Source organism: Manacus vitellinus, unplaced genomic scaffold (assembly GCF_001715985.3).
Source record: "Manacus vitellinus isolate BGI_N305 unplaced genomic scaffold, ASM171598v3 scaffold_145_pilon, whole genome shotgun sequence".
Classification (NCBI taxonomy): Eukaryota; Metazoa; Chordata; class Aves; order Passeriformes; family Pipridae; genus Manacus; species Manacus vitellinus.
The window spans coordinates 64128-88607 of record NW_021939037.1 but is presented as its reverse complement, the minus strand read 5'-3'; the positions used below and the strand labels follow the sequence as shown (position 1 = coordinate 88607).

The following is a 24480-nucleotide window of genomic DNA, read 5'->3' as shown; positions in this document are numbered from 1 at the left end:
ATAAGTATTTATTTTTTAAATTAATTTAACTGAATTCTAGGGAGGAGGGCTAGCTGAGATTTTAAATATTATGTAAACTCTCTTCGCAGAACATGGGAAATTGATGTGTTTAAAGGAGTTTATGACTTGAAATTAAGCCTAAATTTGTTCTATGACCATGCCATAAGGAAAGTTTGAGTCACAACTTATTACTAACTTTTCTAATCAACTCAGTGCTACCAATAGATTTAGATAAAGGAAAAGGAGTATAAAAGAATTCTGTAGAGGGTGTTATACATACATCTTGAATAACTAGTGTGTAATACAAGCCTTATGCTTTTAAGCAAAGATCTTCATTAATCCATTGGTAAACTATTCTGTGGCTAAACACAATGCGAGCATTCATCAGCTTTTTCCTGTTTTACACTGAAGTAAAGGCTGCCCTTGTTGTAAGAATAGCTGACTTTTGAAAGCTAAGGTTAAAATGAGTTTTCTGACTGATAAGCAGGCATGGACCATAGAATCACAGAATCATAGAATCCCTTGGGTTAGAAAAGATCTTAAAGGATAATGTCAGTTGACAACTTCAGCTAGCTGATCAGTATAGCTGGTTAAATATTATGAATAAGGAGTCTAGAGAAAGATATATTCTCTTGCCTTAGATTTTTTTTCTTTTATGTTTATTAGCTCACCTGTCATAACATTAAATATTCCTCTTCGTTTGAACTCCAAAGCAGCCTCCTTGTTAATTATCACATAAGAACAGAATTTATATGATAGGCATCATACTTACTGCCCACTGATGTTTTTCTCTATACATTTATCTTTTTTCACTGACTGCATTTGTATAGCAAAAGCTAGTCTGTGAAGGGAATCTAAATCTGCTAAATCTGTTCTTTGTTATTTCCATATAGCATAATGTTCCACAGGCACAGACAGTATCAAAATATATTCAAATACTTTGTAAGAAATATATGTATCTACTGAATAATAGCTATACCATTCACAGTGAATCATTCTTCCTATGACAAAATAATGCACTAAACCTCTTGGGATACTACCATGTATTTTAAAAACCTATTTTCAGAAAGGCAGAGTTACAAGTGCTATTTCTCCATATTTCTTTCTTACTGATAGAAATACCTCCCAGTAACTTGCTAACATTATCACTCATCCAGTACTTATCTGCTACTACTTTGTCAAGAGAAGGTATGTGATTTGCAGCAGGGCTCTACTATAGTCCAAACAGTAATTCCTATTCAAATTTTCAGAAACTCCATAAAATCTCTTTACTGTTTTCTTTAGCTTATCACTGGAAAGTCATCAAACAGAGCAGGATATCTGATTAAGGTCCCTTTCTTACCTATCTTCCAGCTAGAAGTACATCAGTAAACCCTTGATTGGTTGTGGAGGTACAGAATCCAGTAAGCTTACTGGTCAGATGGACATTTTGAGGAGATGCCATGTTTAAAGTAACCTTTTAATCATTTGTTAGGCTACCATGACACAGATTCCTATCATGAAGAGGCTAAGAAGACTTTCAGGTGTACTCACAAGTTTCTCACTGAGTGATCCACAAATAGGTGAAGGAATGATCTATCTCTCCACAAGCATATAAATTCCTGTACGAGATTTACTCCTGCTCTCCTAATGAGGACAGGGTTGCAGATTAACATTGAAGTTTTGTGAAAAAATCTGCAAGATTGTATTTTGGGGAAATACAATAGTGTGTGGTTGAACCACAGGACTAGCACAGTTGCTAGTTTTTTCACTTGTCTGATAAACAGATTATTAAATTCAATAAGTCATTAGAAGAAAGCACAAAAATAATGACCTCCACATACTTGAAATAAAAGTGTCAAATTGTTACATATTTAGCCAAAGCCAGAATTTTAATGGAGTTGGTGATTTATGCAAGGCATGTGCATTTTCTTTTGTAATAACTCAGTACTGTCACTAACAGTTCAGTCTAATTTCTAAGTGAGGCCAATTGGTAAAGTTACCACCTTTCACTGCTCTTTTAGGGTAACTTACAAAAAATCAATGCTATTTACCCATAAGTGTAATTAAATTTGATTAAAATTTAGTTAGTACTTACAATTTACCTTAAGATGGCACATCGTGGCAGTTAGAGAACTGTTTCACAGAGGGCAAAGAATTAGAAGGGGGAAAAAAATCTCTTTCCAGAAATTGGTTAATAAAAGCACAGTCTCAGAAAACTCTTTATATCTATTAGTGTCTAGTGAATTGGCTGATAGTGCACCACACAGCTTTATTTTCTCGGTGGAAATCCTCTCTTCCCCAACCTGCTTATGTGTGCAAGGTAAATGATCTCTTTTTGAAGTAATTCGCATTTCTTTGGGTTCAACTTCAGACTTGCAACTTTAAACTTACCACAGAATACTTGCAAACATTACTATCAGTTCTCATTTCAAAGTTTTAGTGGTGACCAGAATGTCATTAATATACAGACTACACAATACCCTCTTCTATTAGTCTCACGAGTATGTATTGTGCAAGCCAAAAAACATTAGATGCAACTGCCAGTGGTCTGGTCCTGTTGTGAAAGCAGTTTTCTTCCAGTTTATCTGCACATGGCAGTATTCACTTTAAAGTTGTGTGTAGAAAGTGAAATTAAATCTTTGTAACAACTGGAGTCTCATGTATTCGGGGTAATGAATAAGATTATTTCTAAAACTAAAAAGGAATACATTGCATTTAGTATTGTTCATCAGATCCTTGAGACTACCATCTCTTCTTAAACAAAAGTATGTTTGAGGCCCAAGGACTGACTGAAGGCCTTACTGATTTCTCAGTGACTTCTTTATCTTCTGTTCCTATGTGGTGAGGTGTCTGTTGACTGATAAGGTCCCCTCTGGTAATAATCTTGTGTTGGGCCAATGTAATTCAACCAAGCTACTGCCTTTTGTTTCATCATGCCAAGAATACCTCCTGGTTCCTGGAAATAACAACTCTATTTCTCTCCACAAAGCCACAGCAAAGACCTTAAACCCTTCACTCACTCAACATGTCTTAGAAAGAAATTTTCTGAATGTTTGACCTATAGAAAACAACTCTAGGATTATATGACTGTAATTAACTGTACTTCAACCCATCTGGGTTATTTAGACTTGTAGCCTAAGTTATAGAGGTCAAATATGCAAATCTAATTTTTCAACTATTTTTTTCAAAGTTGCCTTTACCCAGTGGACATACTCAGTGGAGACAAGTAAGCAGTTTGGTTTGGCATAACCTGATTTATTGCCTTTAGTATTTTTGATGCAATAACTTCTTATTTTCATATTTTACTTTTTATATACATTTCAGCTTTTGCTACCTGCTGGTCACCCAACCCACAGCCCCCGGACCCCCTCTGTGCTTTCGCTGCTGGCCTCCTGACCCACAACACCTGGGGTTGTTGTCCCCACGGCTTCATTGCTGGTACATGAGCCAAGGCACCCCAGCACCAGCAATGCTCCTCATACCAGCGCTTCCCCTGCCAGTACATCTTCTGCCCTCGGACCACCAGTGTGGCCACTGCTTCTGCCCGCCGCCTGACCAACTGCTGCAGCTACTTTTTGACCCAGGCCAGCTCCCTGCCACTCTGACCGGCACCACCGCCGCCTTTTGACCTCCACCGCGTCAGTCCCACGTAGCACTGGCTGGACCCACACCGTCTCTGCTCACCATCAGCCGCCAGGGGTGAAAACAGCCACTGCAGCAGCTGCACCAGGTTGGAAGCTCACACCTCACCACCCCCGCGCCGCAAGCTGCAAGCGCTTGGAGGGGAGCCCTGTATCAGACACAGCTCACCATCGGAGCCAAATTCACACAACCAGCAGGAACAAAGTAACTACCCAGGTTTTGGGGTTTTTTTAGCGGCGTGGAATCGGCGGGGGGAAAAGCTCTTTGCCATACTCGTTGTAGTCCCTTTGCTTGCCTGCGGGAGAGCCACGCGGCCAGGCGGTCTCCAGTCTTTCCAGGGAAGGAGGTGGAGAGACAGACCATTTTCTCCCTGTACCCCTGTGGTTACTGTGTTTTGTTCTCTATTTTTAGTAAAAACTCTTATTTGTTTCTACACTTTACTCGAACATCTCATAATTTTAAATTCTCGTAGTTTGGAGGGAGGGGTTTCTATTCCGTTGGAGGTCCCGCCTCCTAGCACACGTTGTCTATAAACCAAGACAAATGCATTCTCCCAAAATACTCTTTCTACTGAAAAAACGTTGTCAATCCCAACAATACTCCCTACTATGATGGGGAACATACATTATTTTTGAACCTCACCGTAGTACAACCATGAGAACAATGGGACTGCAATTAAATTAAATGTGTTCGGAAGATTTCTACTTTAACTATCCCAAAGTATTACTACAATACAGAAAAAAAAAAATCAATACCTTAAACCATCCACGTATATGCACCTCTTTATAGAGAATTTTTGCCTTCTGGACTGTTTTCTGAGTGTTAAAAATGTGAGAAGGCTTTTCCTATTAAAAAAATCCTTATGTAGTTAAATACCAAGGAGTTTTGTTATCACTAGGGCAAATCACTCAAAAACTATCATATACTTAGCTGTATAGGAGAAGGAATAAAGAATACAAACATTTTGTCATTAGACAATTAACCCTGTTGAAATTAATGTAGATGTGGATCATCACAGATATCAACTTTATCTAAACTGAAAGTTTATTCATACCAATATTGTAGTTACATTAATAAAGCCTGTGTAAATAGCACATTTTGTAATTCAAAGGAACAGATTTCCCTAAAGCTTAAGAGGTTGCTCAGTCAATAGATTAATACATTACGTCACTTATTACCTCTAATAATTTAAACAGATAGTAAAATTCAATACTGGTTAACATTAGGGTAAGAATATGACCCTGATTAAATATTTGCCAGTCTTTGTAAAAGTAGACAGGTGTTTGAGTAGGCAAATGTATGCACTGCAGCTCTCAATAAGATGCATGACAGCAGTGAAAGCTATATTGTACCTCTGACAAATATTAGATGAGTTTAAAATAACAGAACTAAATTATGTTATATCTAATATTATGTGGACATAATGGGGTTTTTTATAAGTAGGAAGAATTCTTTTGCCAAGAAATATAGAAACCAAGACCCTCATTCACTATTCCTGCAAGATTACATCAAACAGGTGATTATACCATTAGCTTTTCAACAATATCTGAAATATATTAAAGGAAAGATGTGATAAAGTTTGTTGCTTCAAACACAACACCAATACATAAAAAACCTATAGAACCATTCTTTTATTTGTTCTACTTTCAAAATGGCATTAACGGATTAACAAGAGGAAGCATATAAGTGCAATTCTAAAATGCCTACAGTGACAAACATATAATAAGTTTAACAATATCTAAGAAGCTTTTCACTATTGAAATATAATTTTGAAAGTATAATCCACACTTTTAAAAATCTCTGTAAAGTAGTTGAGGTATCACATAGCTCTGTTAAGCTCAAATTCATTTTGACTCCTTTGCATTTATGATAGCAGCCTATTTTATCAAACTGTAGTCTGCTTTGAAACTATTAATACACAGATTGAGCACAAAACATTCTCATTAAAAAAGCAATGACTTTTTCTATCTTTTAACCCATTTAAGAAGTGTACTACTCATAATGGAAAGGCTACCTAAACCCTTCCAGCATGGTTGACAGCCTTCCTTCAGCACTTAAGTAGTTAAAAATGAATATGTGTTTTTCACTGATATTCTTATATGGATTGACAGTATAAATACCTACCTGAGCTTCTCAGCAAAATTTTCACTAAGAGACAATCATGATGTAGCAATGTGTCCAAAAGCAAGTTCAAATTACAATACGGCTGGGATAAGAGCAGTTTCAGCTGACCCTGGGCTGCCATTTCTCTGGCTGATGGAATCCTTTCAAAATGCAAGATAAAGAATAATGTAGTTAATTTATCTATGAAATTAATAACCTTAAATTGCAGAGGTAATGCAATCCCTTAAATGTCAATTCCTCCCAGATTACTCTGGAAATGCTTTCATGCTTGCTTACTTTAAGGCAGCTCAGGGAAGGAATTACATTTAATCTCAACTAGCTAAAAGCAAATTAACATTTGGTAGTCTGCCAAAGTTATAACTGATACAAAGCCACTTATCTCTCTCATGGAACCATGTTTGTCTTGTTCTACTAAGTAAAAAGGAGATTTTTTTTTTCTGTGCTTGAATATATTTAAGGCTATTACTTTTAGTTCAGTATTACATCAATTGTTCAATAAGAAACTGTCTTAATGAAGTATATGAAGCTCTTAACTAAAAAACAGAGAAAATGCTCAAAAGGGTTGCAAAATTCCAGATTCGGTTGACCAATTCTTATATGTCCTGAAAAATCCACATGAAATATTAGACTGGTTAAGTTAGTGCTTTGCCAGCAGGGAGAAACGAGAAAGTGTAGTACAAACTTATTAGCTTTTGAAGAGATTGCAGATTATTTCCTGTTTGTGGTTTCCATGTTTAAGGTTTCCAAATAAAAATATTGCACGGCTTCCTCTGAACTCAGCCAGCAACACAACGCCAATCACTGAATTCACATTACAGTTAAAAAAAAAAAATCTGTCCTGCAAGATATTTATTACCTACTGTATTTAGTATTTTCTTCTTCTTGAAATATTTTTTAAAAGAAGTTTTCAAAACTGGATTGTAGACTTTTTCTTGCAAGTTTATTTTTTTATTAATCTGAAGGTATTTAAATTAAATTTCAACTGATATTTAGCCACTGTATTTATTTATTTTTGCTACAAGTTTATACAATAGTTGCTAACATTGAAACTTTATGCACCTCCTATGTAAATTTCTATGCACATAAATTTTACATGCACCAGTGTAAAAACTACATATGGACTAGCGTATTAACTGTGCAGGCATAAATATTATCTGCCTGTACACACATAACACCTTCAGCATCAGCTGAAACCTTCATCAGGAGGTTTTCAGTATGACACTTTCCTGTCAGACTAGAAAAGGATTTATATGCTTCTGCTCAAAACACTTTATGTGCCATTTACACACTGGGACAGAATTAAAATGCGTTCATGTGGTTGTTCTAATAGAGGGGAATGTCTCCATTATGTTGCACACTTCTACAGCCACCTAACTCAGCCAAGTGTGTCACCACCCAACTCTGCTTGAATGCACACATGAAAAAAAACAGAGATGACTGCACAAATACTCTGCTGTTCAGTCAAGGTTACTGTATATATAATATACTCAATACAAACCTACAACACCTGGAAATGAAAATGTCAGCTGATACACTCCTCTAATTTAGTTCCCCCTCACATGTCTCCATGTTTCTGTTACCAAAAAAGCAGAAATACACATATCTTGCAGGCAATCTTGCAGTAACCTAAGGAAACCAAGCTTCCATAACACCATTTCCCACCAGGACCCTTACATCACACTGTTATGTCAAAACTTCACTGTAACAGTAATTTTAGTAAATCAAGATTTTATACATGCCAGCCTTTGCAATTTTAACAGTACAGCAAATACCTCTGAGCTGATAAGCAAAGTATAGGCCAGGAAAACTGATGTACAGCTTTTTTGATTTTCAATTGGTATTTTATATATAATTACTGACAATGTAGCACTGGCTCTACTATTTACATAGTAGCACATACTGCATTCTAGTAATATTTACCAAAAATATATACACATATACATTTAAATATTGATAGAACTTGCAGTCAATATAACTTTTCCATATTTAAACATATATTGCATTCAAACTGTCAACCTTAGGGCTTTGCATTCTTCATAAAATTATCTTAATTTCTGTATGTTCAACATTAGTTATATATCTATATAATCTAATGCATGCTAAGAACTAATTAGCAGTTAGTAATCAAAGTTAAAATTACAACAATTACTGTATTCTCACTAGAGTTAGTGCTGTGGCTGACAGCAAACTCAACACTTGACTAATTCAGTTAAAATACATGGGCCAGTGTAATATTTTTTTCTCCCTTGAATGTCATGTTACCATATCTAATAGAATCACTCATTGCCTTCAAACTACAAAATAAGGGACAAATTTGGTTAATTACATTTATGAAGGATATTATTTCAAATTACAATAGAAATAAATTACATTTTTAGAGTATTTGAAATGAATAAAAACTTGTCTGTCATTGACCAGATGGGAAATTATCATGTTGTAATATACACCAGTTCTTGGCTCTTTAAGCATCTTGCAAATTGAAGTGTACAATGGTGTGATTCACTTGGAGGAAAAATAAAATATAGCAGACATTCCCTACAGCCATGAAGCTAGCACCAACAAATGCACTGAGAAGTTCTGTAACGTGCATATGGAGAGGCATATGTTCTCCTATCTTCGTAGCTCAGTTCTAGTGAAAATAAGACTAGCCTCATAAAAAGTGACAAAAGGTGAAGTACATATAAATATCACACATATAAATGTTCAGTTTTGTACACTAATAGAAAAAAACCCAACTTTGATTTGCAAATGGTATGATTACAAGCCCCAAAAAAGAAAAAAAGGATGAATCACAATTGCCACTAAAAGAATCACAATTACTTCTAAAGGAACTGTAATATAAATGATCAGTAATTATTTAGTTTGATAACCAACTACATTATTCTGGTTAGTATCCAACACAGAAAGAAAGAAAACCTCAAGTGGTAAGTGCAGGATTTTATAAGGCAAATAAACATGCTAATTCATGGTAACAACCGTGACAAAATGTTGGAGTCAAATTGATAAAACAGACTGTAGTCATTTTCTGTTATCAGAAGTAATGTAGTAAATCAGGTTATATAGTAAACAAAATAATTTCAGGAACTAGTGAAACTTTCTTTTGAAATATCAAGCCTAGGAAGAGTAAATACTTAATAGTTGGATGTATGACAGGTTAGAGTATTTAGTTAAAGATTAGGTGGCTACAGTTGAGAGGTGTACAATGACCTGTGCTCTCAGTTTTGTTACGGACAGTGAATATGTATTTTTATTAGATGTAAGATGTAAAACCACAAAACAATCCATGAATAGTTAGCATGCTCTAAAATACAGTTTACTGCAGTACTTAAACATGTCTTGTTAATGCTCAAAATTGCAATTATTTCAAGAGAAAAAAGTTTCCTTGACATAGAGTGTAAAACCAATGAAAAAACTAGACCATCTTAGAATGTGTCGCACAAATTACTTCATTACATACAGAGCCCTTCACTGTTCCTTTTTTCTGAGCAGCTGAAAACTGTGTTGTTAAAAGAAAACATTAAATATTTTGCCAATGTAGTTCACTCATTATCACCAGGACAGTACAGAAGACTCTCTATATATGGACTGTCCTCACATAGGTACACCAGCTGTATCTTCTCAGATATGTGCTTTCTTTTGAGCTCCTCATTTTTCCACTTGGTGATCAAGAGGATGTATATTTTATCTCCTGTCATCGAGGGGAAAAAGTGCATACTGCATAGCTCTGGAATAGTTTGCTATTTATTCAAGACAAATTTATCCTAATTCCACCTCGGAAAAGATAATTATATCAGACTGAAATGGTAGCAGCATTTCCTTTACATACTTTTACACAGCATAGGGTACTCACTTTTCAAGTCATCTTCCAAAACTCATAATTCACAGTATAATTTAAATTCTGAGTACTGGCCTTGGATGAGGGTATCAAAAAGCTTACTGTCTTTTCTACAATGAACACTTAATGAAGCATAAATTTTCCCAGAAACGGAGTAGATCCCTTTCTAATGGATCATGCAGTCATTCTCTTTCCTATATCCACCTTCTCCTCTCCTTTCTCTCCAACCATGCATAACTTAAAAAGCCACCAACAAATTTCCTTGAAGCTTGATAGAGGTAAACATATGTGATGCTTCAAGCTTTTAAAGAACTTAAATTACTGTTTCTAGCAGGTAAAAGGACACATTCTGAATTCACCAGTTACTCAACTCTGTTTGGCTCTTAGCCAACCGCATGACTTCGATGCAGTCAAAACATATATTGCCTCTGGTTCAGCAGATATCAGAGGCCCCTGGGAAGGAGATAACAGTACTGATGACATGTAGTTAGGAGTGAAGGGTACGGAGAGAAATCACTAAGTTTTGTGTAGCATGGGGCAAAATTACAGGGAAAATATTTTTATGTACATAGTACAAGATACTGTGTGTACAAGGTAAGAGATAATAAATCCACAGCACACTGGTCACAAATAAGTCATCATTAGGTCACCAATCATACGATAATGTATTTCTACAAAATGTAAAAATACCTTCTCAGAAAACGCATAGTAAGAACTCCCAGAAGCAGCCCTTCATGAAAATGGAGAGTGAAAATCTCTCAAGAAATAACTTTGAAGAGGAGGAAGAGGAGGTGAAGGGGTTAGGAGAGGATCTACACTGGTGTGGGAGTGCTTCAGCTCCAAAACTAGAAATGGAATGACAGCACAGCTGGTAGCATATATCTTATATGTAATTTGTCATTACATTTCTGTGACACAGAAAAAGAAATTAAGCTTTTGCCTTTAATCATTCAGTAATCTCCAAAAAAATTAACTATGATCAAGCAGCATTATTTTTCAAGGAGTCATGTATATATCAAATCATTTTTTTAACCACCAATCATACACAGAAAGGCATACATTCTTTATCTCCCCTTTAATTATAAGTCCTTCAAAACAGCAACTGTGGTGAACTCCATTATTGTCAAAAGCTATATACCCTTTAATTAAAGCCAGAAAAGCTTAGAGACAATTCAGATATCGAACATAATGACTAGACTAGCAAAACACAGTGTACTGCTTTCAGTGTGACCTTTCTTATAGGCTCTCAAAGATTAGAGAAATCTGTAATGAATTAAAAAAATGCTTCTATGCCTTTTTAACATCAGAATATTAGTTAAACATTTATTCAGATACACTCTTTTCAAAATGTTGTCATAGTATTTGACTAATACTGACAATCCATTGATGCCTTTACAACCATCAACTTATGATACTCACTTCAGTAAGAAAAAACAGGATGATGGTATGCAAAATAACCAATGTGATGGATGATAAAAGACTTCTGAAAACTCTTGAGGAAGATGTTCACCACAACTATTCAGTAATGTCCTGAAAGAAACCAGATATTTCTGAATTACACAAGAGACTTAAAATCCCTTTGGACCACTAGTACCAAATGATAAATAGTACTAATATACATAATATAAAATAGTACTAATATACATATGCATACCCATAATTGCAAATCTATTTATATTAAAAGATTTATTTATATTAATAGATAATAATCTATTAATACTGTTAAAAGTATCATTTTATATTTTATATACTTTCACTCTGAAACTTGTTATATTGTTAAAGAAGTTTTCTGCATATTTTTACTCTTATATAGCATGTTTTCAAACTGCATTTGAAAATGCATTCAATAAGCAAATTGCTCTTCAGTCATTCATTTCTACTGCTCTTTTCTTTCTGCATAACAAATGCATTGTATTATAAATACCTTTATAACAATGATAAATAAAATATTTTTTGAAGTGATAATAATTGACATACAAGTAGCTATAGACTTTAGATTAAACTGGACAAAAATTTCAACCAGAAGCTTTAGACCTCCGCTAGCTTATGAGAATTGGCATACTGGTTGCTTTCAAATACAAGAATCTGGTGAGGAACTAGATAAGCTAGTTTGATGTCACTACTGCAGTACTTCACTTACTCAAAGGATGTGAGTGGCAAAAACCAAGATGTGTCCAATCCACTGACACTAAAAATTAACTATTTTTATTCATTATATGATAGGATTATAAGTATATGTAAGAACAGGATTCCATAATTTAGTATTTGCTTTTAATTACTGTTTAGCAATAGTATTGGTACAATTCTGTAGCAACCACTAGGATGCAATAATGTGTCATAGGAATAAATGCCCCTTGGCCTCTTCCCTTTTTATTCTCATTTACACTGAATACAATTCCAGCAGAGAGGATGTAATTTGTTACATCCATCCTCCATTAACTATAAACAATTATCACTTCCCAAGCACCTTACTTTTCATCTTACTTGGCTGTGAATTTTTCATCATAATAACTTTCCTTCTCTGAAGTTTGTTTTTTTATGTATCATGGCTGTGATTTTCTAAGTTATATAAAGAAGGTATAAAAATGCCACTGTATATTTGCTTTATTTTCTGAAGTGAATCAATGTAATTCCCACTTTCAAGTCAGTATTCTTTCTATTGCACTGAGAGAAAACCCTCAGGAAAAGATGTGACGACTTTCTCAGGACAAGAGAACTTTTTTATATGACCAGAGAAAGCTACTGCCATGAAATGGAAGCAGTGAGAGTGGATCTAAACACTTAAAACAGGAGATAGGCTGGAAACCCTTTGGAATACAGCCTTCAGGAATTCCTAACCTAAAAGCCAGAATCTTGTGCTTTGTCACCATGGCATTAATAGAACTTGTGTTTTGTCATTTACTTATTTAAAGTTACTTTTTAGCTTTCTTTCACTCCTCCATGTAAGTAATTTAGAACTGCAGCTACATGTCTGTTAGGTCACTGTCTGCCTAAAAGACCCCAGATAAAAGAAGAGAGAGAATTACACTTGTTCAACAAGAAAGGCAGGTCTAAAAGTTTCTGAACTTCTCCAAAAGAGAGGGTGATGTATTTGGAAATTAATTTTACTAATAACAAAAAATTAGTAGAAAGAATTTACTATGGACATCTAAATGATCTTAGGTAAGCAATATTCAAGCAGAAGGACTAGCACAGTGCTCTTTGTGAATTCATGAAGGCCTGAAGATTAAAAATAAAGCTGAGATTCTAATGTAGATAAAGGTAGAACTTAAAGTAGAAAAATAATTATTTTAAAGACATAAATGTCAATTTTATGAGAGAATTAAAACAAAAAAGAAATCATGTTGTCTCTCATATCACTGAAATATTTTTCTGAATATAGCAAAGCATAGAGCAAAAATCCTAAAAGAAAGCACGATAGATACATTTGGGGTAGCAATCTAGTAAAGAAAGACCACATGTTGTTTATTGATTGATTAGGAACTATTTGAGAGAATTCTGGGATTAGCTGTATCCTAAGAAGAAGCACACAACAGACTTTTGGATTCTGAGGCTTATAACAAAATCTCTACAGAAGTTTTTAAAGTGAGATGAAGATAATCTGAGGCTTCAGAGATTGTTTAAATATTAGAATAACTTCAAATACTTCTAAAAAAATCAAGTGTCTAATGATAATATAGTAATTCTCATACCAGCATTTCTTAATGTCGACTGTTGGCTATGTACCTCTGTGCCAGACTGTTTAATTCAACTACTCTTCTGACAGAAGTAACAAAAATAGCTAGTAGGAAATTTGTTTTTGCTTCAAGATATCTTAATGCAGCTGCCTATAGTCTCAAAACAGCAGACAGCATCTGTGAAAGCATTTAATACCACAGCAAGAAGTTTTATTCTTCAGTAGAGTGTAACAAGGTGAGAATTGATCCTGTAAGCCTCAGTATAGGTGTGAAGAAATGAGATGCCAACAAAATGCATCTTGACGGTATTTCCTGGTACTGTTTGAAGGATTTAACTCTGTATAAGGAATACACAGGACTAAAAAGCAATTTCACGAGTTATAACTCATATATTAAGGAGAAATACTTTCAGTTTTTCAAATTGAATAGCAGGGTCAATTAACCTAATGGCAGTCTACAAATAGCCAAAGAGTAATTACAAAGACAACACCAACAAACTTTTCTCAGTGGGGGCTGATGTGATACAGCAAGTCATAGCCAACAGCTTTGAAGGTTTACACTAGATATTAGGCAATACTTTGCAGTAAAGCAGTGCAGCTGTGGAACATGCTTCATGGAGAGGCTGTAAAACTTCAGTTTCCTGGAGGCTGACACAGGGCAGGTAACACAGTCATGTCTGCTCTTAGTGATTATTCTGCTTTAAGCAGGAGGCTGGACTAGATATCTCCAGCAGTCCTTTCCAACCAGCATATCTGTTATACTAAAGGTGCTTCAGGAAGGCCACAGAAGGCTGGAGGAAAATAAAGCACAGAAAAATGAGCGCTAAAACCCCAAGATTCATAGGTGAATTTTGGACCAGGTCTAAGTAACTTTGCCATACAGAAAAGAAACTCTTAAGTGATAGCTGAATACATACTTGATCACAAAATTAGGAATGAGAAAGCATATGCTAGAATCACCTTAAATCACCTTATTTGAAGTTAAGGATATTATTAATTTTTCAGCACCACTACTATCTTGTTCCATTTCAACAACATAGTAAAGAAATTTGAATAATTTTAGTTTTGAAATATATAAAGCCAAGCTAACATAATAACAATAAATTGTGATCATACAACTTTAATTGAACAGAATTGATGAAAGATAAGTATTCCTTTAAAAACAGACATAACTTCTAAATTTGTTATCTTAATCTGATGAACTGTGCACACCTCAGTAAACAATGGACCTAGGTATTCCACATAAAATTTGGTGTTTGCAAATTTGATTCAGTGTTTCCAGTTGGATATAGTCATTCAAGAAGCTAATTTGCTAACCCTCTTTTTTCTTTGTATTTTGGACACTGGATTAGGTTACCTGACAAATCCTGGCTGTAATGAAATATACAATATAAAGGAACTTGTTTTGATAATGTACCCTCACAGATTTTGAAAAGACAAATTGTGAATACAAGTTCACAAAAAAATCCTTTTTTACTTACGAAAACATGCATCATCTATATAGCAATGTTCTTCAGTGTTAATATTATTTTTGTAACTATATAACAAAATATGACAATTCTTTTTATTCTTTCTAAACAAAGCTGTCAGATTTTGGTTGTGATTTGTGGAGTACTTTGTAGTAAATTAAATGAGCTGCTACAGCAAATTACAACAGTGAAATTCATATGCCTAAATATAAAAGCTATATGACCAAGTCATTTATCTGTAGCATTTTACATAAAATGCAAGACAGGCTGCCTCTTCATTGGCACTTTGTTCTGAAACTCAGTGACTGCTCAAGTTAGCACATATTTTTGTCATTACAGGTACAGATAAATGTGTAAACAACGTTGCTTAGTGGAGGAGACTAGAATAGCTAAAAGAAACAAATTATACTACATATTTATTTTGTACCATCATTCTGTCTTTCATAAAAGAAAGATGAAATATAAAAATTGACAGTAGAAGCAGTTACAGTTACCACAATGTCCAGTCCTCCTCCATTACTACTGCCACAGCCACACCTAATCAGTCACCTTCTTAATTGCTATTTTTTCATAAGCCTGCATTGTGTAAGATCAAACATCCAGTTACAATCTACTTTTGCATGTTCATTAGAGCTCACAAATATTAAAAAAGAGCCCACACATGACAAAAAATTTTTAGCTGAAGAAGCTTAAATTCAGGAGGTCTCCACCCAAGTAGTACCTAAAATATTCCTACTTGGAATAATAAGAGAGTTGAATAGGATGTGTCTTTGTTACTTTGCAGTTTTGTTGTCCTTGTTTTTTTTTTTGTGATCTCACTTTGTATTATCTCATATATGAAATTTACAGTAGAATTTTAGCACTGAAAGACTCAGACCCAATTTCAGTGCAAGTAATGTTTCCTTTGGTTTATAGCTGTGACTTGTGAAGACATGATTTCATAAATATGGCAATTCTATATTCTTTATCTTTTAAAATATATTAATATTTGTTGAAGCATACTGATTATCTAACCAGATGATCATTCCAGTAAATTATCTTTACATTTCAGTACTTATAAAAAATGTTATGGGATGAAAGCAGAACATTCTAATGTACTTGGAAGCTGAAGGCAGATGTATTTTAACTAGTAAGATGATTTTTTTTTTTAAATGGTGAATAACTAAGTCCTTGAAAACCTTATCAAAGTCTTTGGTACATATTAGTAAATGTTTTTAGATGGACAAGACTGAATTTCAAAAAAAAAATGCTAACTGAAAAGCAAATTACAAATCTGGCACTGTAATTATTATGAAATTCTACTGTTTGTGTTACAGAGGAAATCAGTCCATTCACTATGGTCTATGTTATCAACAGCCAAAAATTGTACAGCATAGGAGTTTGATCCAAGGCTAATAAAATACCAGCAGATATAACTGGGCTTTAGGTAAGATCATAAAGGTAAGTTCAAGACAAAATTGAGAAATAGTCAAAGATTACAAAAATGCAACAACAGTATGCATTTCATTTGATTTCAACACAAATATTCACCCTTTAGACCTATCCATGTAAGGTCAAGAACCAATTTTATCTCAAATGGAATGTTTATTTCATACTTACTCATACAAATTCTTCAGTGGTGAAGTTAAAATAGCCAGCACAGAGATCAGATTATTGCAGTGGCTATGTATTTTATAGATCTTGAGATCTCTGTCTTCATGTGGATTCAGAAACTCCTGTACAGAACTACAACTTGACCAGAGCATATCTTCAGTGGACATCAAAATTGCTGCAATATCAATTCTTTAGGCAAAAAAAAAAAAGCAAAAATAAGATTACTTTGGACATCTGGATAGTAGTAAATTTCAATTAAATAGATGTTTCCTCTGACAAGTATAAATCACAGCATGGATTTGAAATTTCCTCTTCAGCGATGTAGGAAGTCTGAATCCACTACTCTGTAAGAATTCAACACTTCCACAGAAAAGTCATTACTGAGACTACTCAAAAAAAAGAAGTTAAAAACCTTGGAAATATCCTTTTCCAAATGACATTGTGCAAGTTTTGAGCTGGCTTCCCGCCAAGTCTCCAAAACTTGACAGCGAGGCCTGCTTCCCAGAGAGGGAAGAAAAAAATGAACGACAGGATAAAAACTGAAAGAAGTTTGAACGAAACTGCATTCTGTCAAAAAGACCCTCCTTTCTGGCAAAACATAAGAATCCCAATCAGAAGAACTTCAGCTTCTTATTTCCAAAAATGACAGAAGAAGGAATAGCCTCTTTATCCTCTCTCTCCCTCTGCACCACTGGTGTCATTCTGGCAAATCTTTTGATGTGACCTACTAACTCTTTTACTTGAAAAGCCCTATAAAAATACAAATTCTATTGGAACACATGAAGTTTTCTTGATGAATCAACAGCTGGATTTCTAATACTGATGTTGCCAATTCTGCTCACATTTTTGGTTGCATCACCATTTCTCAATGCATTTTCACTGTGAGGCTTTCAAACCAGTCAAGCAGTTTATGGAACAATTTCACCAACAGTTGAAAGAGGTCTTTGATTCTGCCCAGCTCATGGTATGACTACCTATATACCTAAATATACAGAATATATTGAATTAAAATGAATATCAAAATGTACAAATCTGGTCTATCCCCTCTGCTGTGTTCATTAACATTTAAATCTGAATCAAAGCAGTGCATAACAGAAAACTAACATTTATTTATTTTATCCATTACAACTGTGCATTAAATATACAACCATTACCTGATTTGAGGTGTTCTCTTGTAACTGGGATGCACCTGACAATATCTGGAGGACAGAATATCCAAAGATTGCTCTAGTATATCTGTAAGAATCTCCTGGGCTGTCTTTGGAGGTAGAATAGTCCATAGATCATGACGAATAGCACAGCAGAAGTAATGCCACATCTGGACAGAGAATGAGCATCTTTCCCCCTAGCAAAATCACAACACATTACATAATAAAACCACACCTTTGAAAATGTCAGTTTAATTCCTGTAAGTATAATTAAATCCATCTGAAGGGAAATAGCTGAAGAGCTTCAGGAATATGATGACCAACAAATGGTCCTTGACAAGATGTGAGACATCTTTATTAGAAAGGCAACACACGCTGCATTTCAGTCACAAAATTACAGGTCTGCCACATAATCAAACCACATCATTTGACCTCTTATATCCTCAGTTAACCTATTCTCAAGACCCATAGTGTTGTAAGTTTAGTTTTAAAACATATACAGTATTCTCTACTCACTACAGAAGTCAGACAAATTTAATGTAACAGCTTGTCTGCAAAGAAAATAATTATTTAAATTACTTAAGCATATGTATTTATCCAGATTAATAAATGCTATGCATAACCATGATTATAAAACTTTATGTATAATAGATATGAAATAAGAGCAGAAAAAAAGAAAAACTGAACTATTAAACTGATAATAACAGATGTCCAGAATTTTTTAGTAAGGTATTTTTTATCTTATAATGGTAATTCATTGAAATCAAACATTTTCTGGGAAGGAATCAGCATTGGCACTAATATTTCATTGTCTATACAGAACTACCCCATTAAGATACAGAAATAAATACAGAGGAGTCAAAATCACAGCAGTTAATCCACAAAATCTCTAAGAAGTAGATAGTATAACTTACATTTAAATATTTCAACTGATACCTAGTCAGAAAATAGCACGATGAAGCCGTACGAGAACAGAGACTGCAATCTCCACTTCCCATATTCCAAAGGAACAGAGAAATATTTTAAGAATTTTTTGATATTTTAGCATTATCAGAAATATAAAATAACTCCACAATTTTCAAAACACAGAGTTTAATAGGCATTCTTTAACAATAAAAATCTAAAATAATCTGGCTTCTTTTTAAATACAGGGCATTAGCAGATATTTGGAAATTGTCATTATTTGGTCTTTCTCTGCCATAATATTTGAAGTGCATTTTATATTAAAAAGTGACAAAGAACGAAAGTACCAAATTTATGACCACCACTCTGGTCCTTAAGATTATGAGTGATGTAGGCATCTCTGAAATTTAATTTAGGGAAAAAACCCCCAACATCTAAATCATTAGGGCATCCAATTTTCAGGTTTCACTAATGCAGAAGAGAAAAAATATCTACAGATGAGTTTCAAAAGAAAATCATATGACTAATTTTCCTTCTACATACAACCATAAACACTGTATTTCAATAGGAAAACAAACAAAAAACCCACTAGTATTTTGAACAACCAAGCACTTGACAAGTGTTTTCATACCGATAAAACAGGATTGTCTTACGCTGACCAGAAGTTTATGTAATAAAATAATGGATATATTAAAATAATTTCCTATTTTTCTTATATGAAATACAATTACAATCTTATTGCATGACACATGGAAATATAATAAGAAAGTACAAGTTTACTTCATGACACAACTCATAAGTTCATAAGTTTGCATAACTTCAATGTTAATACATTTCTAGATGCCTGGGCTTTTAGATGCATTATCATGATTACTCTTGAGGTACATTTAAGTAGAACCTATGCAGAAATAAGTCCCTAACCTTACCTTACATTTTACTGAGATTTCCACTTCTTTGCAAAAATATTTCAACTGTTACAGAATAAACTTTACAGTTAAAACGTAATTAGTTTGAATGCCAGATGGAAGCAAAATTATTTTGGTCCTATCTTTAACTTCAAAAACAAATTTAAAAATTTTCCAAACCCATGCAGACTTGAAACCCAAATATATATATCTAAATTGACTTTTTGACACAGGACATTTACTTTTTTAAGTAACTGAATGTTGGTGAGTTTTACTTTTTAACTGTAACAATAAACACAAATTGTTTTCACTTTCTCTGCGCTAATTTAAGTAATACCCTTTCCCCCCTTTCTTAGCATTGTACCTCCATTGCAGAAGCAACAGTGTCACTAAAGATTTAAATGAGATGCATTCCCCTTTTCTGACCTATTTTTCTACTTGCTGCCATTTCTAGACAATTGAACTGATAAATATCTGCTATTTTTGCAGGCTCCATATAATACAAACAGATGTGAGCTTTTATTTAGCTTATATATCAGGCAACAACCAGGTGTGCTTTATTGTATAAGCCACTCAATATTATCTCTGAACAGACAATTCTTTATTTTTTGACTATTATAAAACAGAAGTTTCCACAGCTACAGCAGATGTCTGCTACACTAACTGCTAGAGTTTCAGTAGGATGTTGCCTCTGTAACAGGCAATAGGTCTTAATCCAATCTCTTTCATTTGGGATGCCTACAAGAGGCCAATGGAAGTAACAACTGCTCAGCATTGTGCCTCATGAAGGCGCTCCACGCAGATCATGGTCCACCTTTGGGCCATCTCCCATGACCCAGTAAAAAGAGCAGAGTGATGACGTAAAATTACATACTTCCCACCTCAAGTCCTGCAAACCTTAAAGAGCTGAGACATTGACTTTCCTCATCCCTTCCTACACACATCAGTTCTGGTCAGCAGTGATAAAACTGTTTAGCTACTCCATATTTTTTTGTCTTTGGACAACTATTTCTCACAATTAGGTTTCCTCCATGGTGAAGCTACTGGGTCACTAACAAACAGCACACAGCACCATATGGACTATGGACAATCAAGACTGTATCATGATTTATCAGTTGCCAAAAGCCATGACATTTCTTACTTCATCATCTGGGCCAATATTCAAACAAAAGTAAAATGTTTATTTACTTTACTTTGAGGGATGGACATTTTGATAGATCACTTGTATTAAGGTCTGCATGCCCTGTCCAGTACACATTTTTGTCACTGCTTAGCTGTTTTTTATACTACATCTGTAGAATACATGTATCACAGAGAATTTTCTTTCATGTAAGAATTCTAGAAAATGCGTAAAAAACCCACACTAATTGTCTTACACAAAAAGTGATAAAAGGAAGGACAGGACTTTGTCTCTAGGAGACCTCAGATATTATTGATAAAAAACATATAATACTTCATCCTGCAATCAAGTGAAAATAATTTCAAACAGTGTCAATCTATGTTTGCATTTAACAGCAATTAAGGAAAAAACCCAATAAACAAAAGTAATTATCTTTTTTTTTCATAGAATCATTAGGATTACAGCTATACATCAGACCTGTGACTTCAAAATGCAGGTGAAATGGCACTGTTTACCTCAGAAATCTACTGCTGAATGTTTAAGGTAACTATCTTGACCATCTTTCTTTGTTACATCTTTCATTCCCAAAAAATAAAAGGGGAACCACTTGAAAGTAAAAACTAAATAATGAGATGAAAAATTTCCCAGAAGATTTTCAATGTTACATTTTCTTACAACTTTACAACTGTAAAGTTCTTAGATATTAAGATGATGACGTCTTCTTTACTGAGTTCTATATAAATGTCTTAACACACAATATTTTACAAAGCAAATGACACAAACACTTCATGGTAACCATTTATCTCACTTTTAAATGATTATGTTTTTCTATGTCATTTCTAGAGAGACATTTGCCTGCAATAATAGATATTTCAAAAGAGTAAATCCCAACAACTGTTATGTAAAAAGAATGCTGATCTTATGCTTCTAATTAGTCAGAGAGTTGGCAACCAGTAAACACATTTTGTAAAAGGGAGGCACAGTAAACTTAACCTCACACCTCATAAAAAGCTTTGTAGTCATCCCAGTGGTGGCTCTCAGCATCCTGTAATATGCTTGTAGCACAAACTCTGATGCAGTAGTTCGTAACTTGAAACTGGAGAACACTGATGAATTCCTGGTATTGTTGGACAAGCACTAGGAACAGGGGGCTGTTCAGAGAGAATGATGAAAGAGACAGTGATTGAAAGGCTGTGCAGTAGGAGGTAACAATCCCCAGTACTGCAAATAGTCTTGATTAGTAGATATCAATCATTCATTTCCCCTCGATTCTGAAGTCTGAACCTAGTACTCACTTTTGAAATTCTTTGTTTCAAAAATTCTTTAAATATGTCTCCTTGTCTATAAATTCACGTTTACCTAAGTCACTGAGAAATAAATTACTTCATCCTATTTGCTGAGACGAAAGTATTTTTGTCATTCCCATATTTGAAGATTATGTGTTGCAGCATACTTGCATCAGCAATTATTACATCAGCACTGAGTGTGATAAAGAAAACATAAGCACAGAGTACAGAGATTGCTTTTGGTAGGTATGTACTAAAACTCTTTGATAATACACCTAAATAGAATTACTGAGCAGTATTTTGGCTCAGACTTCCCATTCACAAAGATATACTTCATGCAGAAGAGAGTAAAACATCAGACGGAAAGTAGCTCAACAGTGCATAAAACCACTCAGAAATAATACATTCCTTGAAAATCGTGCTAATTCAGCATCCCTCCCAAAAGGTACAGCTTCTACTTTTCAATTACATATGGCCGGAAACATATGGACCAATAAAGAAATTCCTAATATCTTAAGTCAAAATCTCTAAAAGCACAGCAAATGAAATTATACTGCCCCCCAGGTCAAACACTGTCTTTGACTTTACACTCCTGCTTCATATCTCCCCTAATTTTTATTCTGCATGCAAGAAAAAAAAAATTCTAAAACTACACTGGATGTATTTGTTTACATGCCTGAATACAGGTGGTGTAAGGAAAAAGCACAGAAATGTATTTGTATGTTGTCCTCTAAGATTTGCTATGGGCTAAATTAGATTTTATGAAAATTCAGCTATTACAGAGGTGAGAAAAGGCCTTAGCCCTTTATTTATATGAGAGCAGAGTACATTCAGTTCACTGGACAATTCTATTTTCTCAAGCTTAATAAATAAAAAATATTGATCTGCAAATAGAATGTAGATCTTGAATATAATTAATTTGTTTTGTAAAGGCAGCTTTAGACTATCAATAATTTTGATTCAGGTCTTTCCATAAATAGCACACACACTGAGTGTGCTAAAAATATAATGCAATTTGGAAAACTACCACCATACTGTATCACCAAAATGCAATGAAGTCACATGTGTTTGAATTAAGCATTATAAATAAAAAGGACCTACTTTTTGCTTGTTTCTCTCATTAAATTGCTGTACATTGTAAAATGCTGAAAGACATATATTGCTGTGGAAAGGGCAGCACATAAGTCTTGCAGGGGAGCCTTGGAGGGAATGTCTTTGCTCTTCTCCTCGAGTCTTGCCAGCACAGCTGTTGCCACTTTGCTGCAGGCCTCTACGAAGTTTGCTCTAATTTCCTGAAGAGAATCATCTCTGCATGCCAGGGCCAATGGAAGCAACGTGTCCAGTTCTTCCATGATGTCAGAACAAAACTGAGAAAATAAACAGGGCATCAAATTATTTGTATTCTGACAGCACTGTTTAATTTATATACATTAGGGTCAGATTCTTGAAAAATAAAATTGGCACAAAACATAAATATATTGAATGAGCTTTACAAATATTTCAATCTATTTGATGCCTAAAATGCTGCTAAAGAAAAAAAAAACTCTGAAGCAGTTAATTGAGGGTGAGATAAGGAAAGGGTTTAATTTATGCCTAGGCATAGATGTTACAAGACGCGCGCGCAGGCCGTGCCTGAGATGTTACATTTTATAATACTGCCCAACCAATCCAAGTTTTGTCCATCCCGTTGCTTTTTCCCTGGTCCACCCCCTGGCCCACCCCTTGGGAATTGGGTCTGGGGCTTTTGGGACCACTTCTTCATCATCTTCACCATCTTCAGAGCACAAAGGGTACACGTTCACCTAGTTCTTGACTGTGTTCTGTTGTTCAGGTCAAGATATGAGTGTTCTCTAAACAGAAGAGGCCTTGCCTTGACAAAAGACTAAACATTTCTACTGAATTCGGGGGTAGAATTGATATGGGGAGCATGGAATAGGGTAAGAGGGCTGAGGAATGTGTAAACTAAAGGGTGCTAAAGGGTGAGGAGTAAGGGCTGCTGTTTCTAAAATCTACTTCTACTTATAAAATTTATAAAGCTTACAAGATTAGAAAAATAAGAAACTAAGAGTCTTAAGGCATCATATTAAACAGGAGAGAAACATTTATCTACAGTAAATGAATTATTCTTTTATTTCTTCTTGCTTTAAAGTTGCACAGTGTATATTGGGGGAAAGAATTAAAACCATCTTGTGCTAGTAATGCCTTCATTTTGGTTTTAATTTCACTAAATGTACATTCAAAGCAAAATTAATTCCTTGTAAACAAAGATAATTTTCTAAACTAATTTATTTTGAAAAATATACAAACAAATTTCTTAACACTGAATTTGGATACAAACTTGTAATCTCCTAATAAATTCATACATTGGACTCCCTAAAATTATCTCCCAAAAGCTTTTGTCTTATTTTAAGCAAACATTTATTAACAGCATTCCAAATCTGCTAGAATAGTTGTAAAGCTTACTTAAAAAAGACTTTCAAACACACATTCCCTCAGAAAACAATTTAATTAATAAGTGACCTTTCAGCCAAATCAAAGAACTCTAAATTGGCCATAATACAGGTTATGATTAATTGAATGGCATGTCTAATGATATGAATACAAGAAATCCCTTTATATCCACATTTCAAAGCTTTCAGCATTTTCCCATTGAAACATTTGGTAACAGAGCAGAATGTTAGAATGAATGTTAGAATAAATCAGAAAGTTTTAGAACTTTTTGGCTGAAAGAAATAATGCCAGTGAAGTTCAAAAGTCAATTCTTTCAAGTAAACACTACGGGCTATTGTATAAAGCT

At 34.4% G+C, this 24480-nt stretch overlaps 1 protein-coding gene across 2 annotated transcripts in view; it reads right to left on the bottom strand.

Moving 5' to 3' along the window:
* KIAA0825 (KIAA0825 ortholog) overlaps positions 1-24480 on the bottom strand; it is a 106011-nt gene that overhangs the window by 26936 nt on the left and 54595 nt on the right. For both annotated transcript variants that reach the window (XM_029958173.1, XM_029958174.1), the window contains exons 8-13: positions 22785-23050; positions 21398-21548; positions 17476-17666; positions 16328-16510; positions 11003-11113; positions 5749-5888 (exon numbers count right to left, since the gene is read on the bottom strand). In XM_029958173.1, coding sequence (XP_029814033.1) covers positions 5749-5888; positions 11003-11113; positions 16328-16510; positions 17476-17666; positions 21398-21548; positions 22785-23050 — 1042 coding nt within the window. The remainder of the gene's footprint in view (positions 1-5748; positions 5889-11002; positions 11114-16327; positions 16511-17475; positions 17667-21397; positions 21549-22784; positions 23051-24480) is intronic.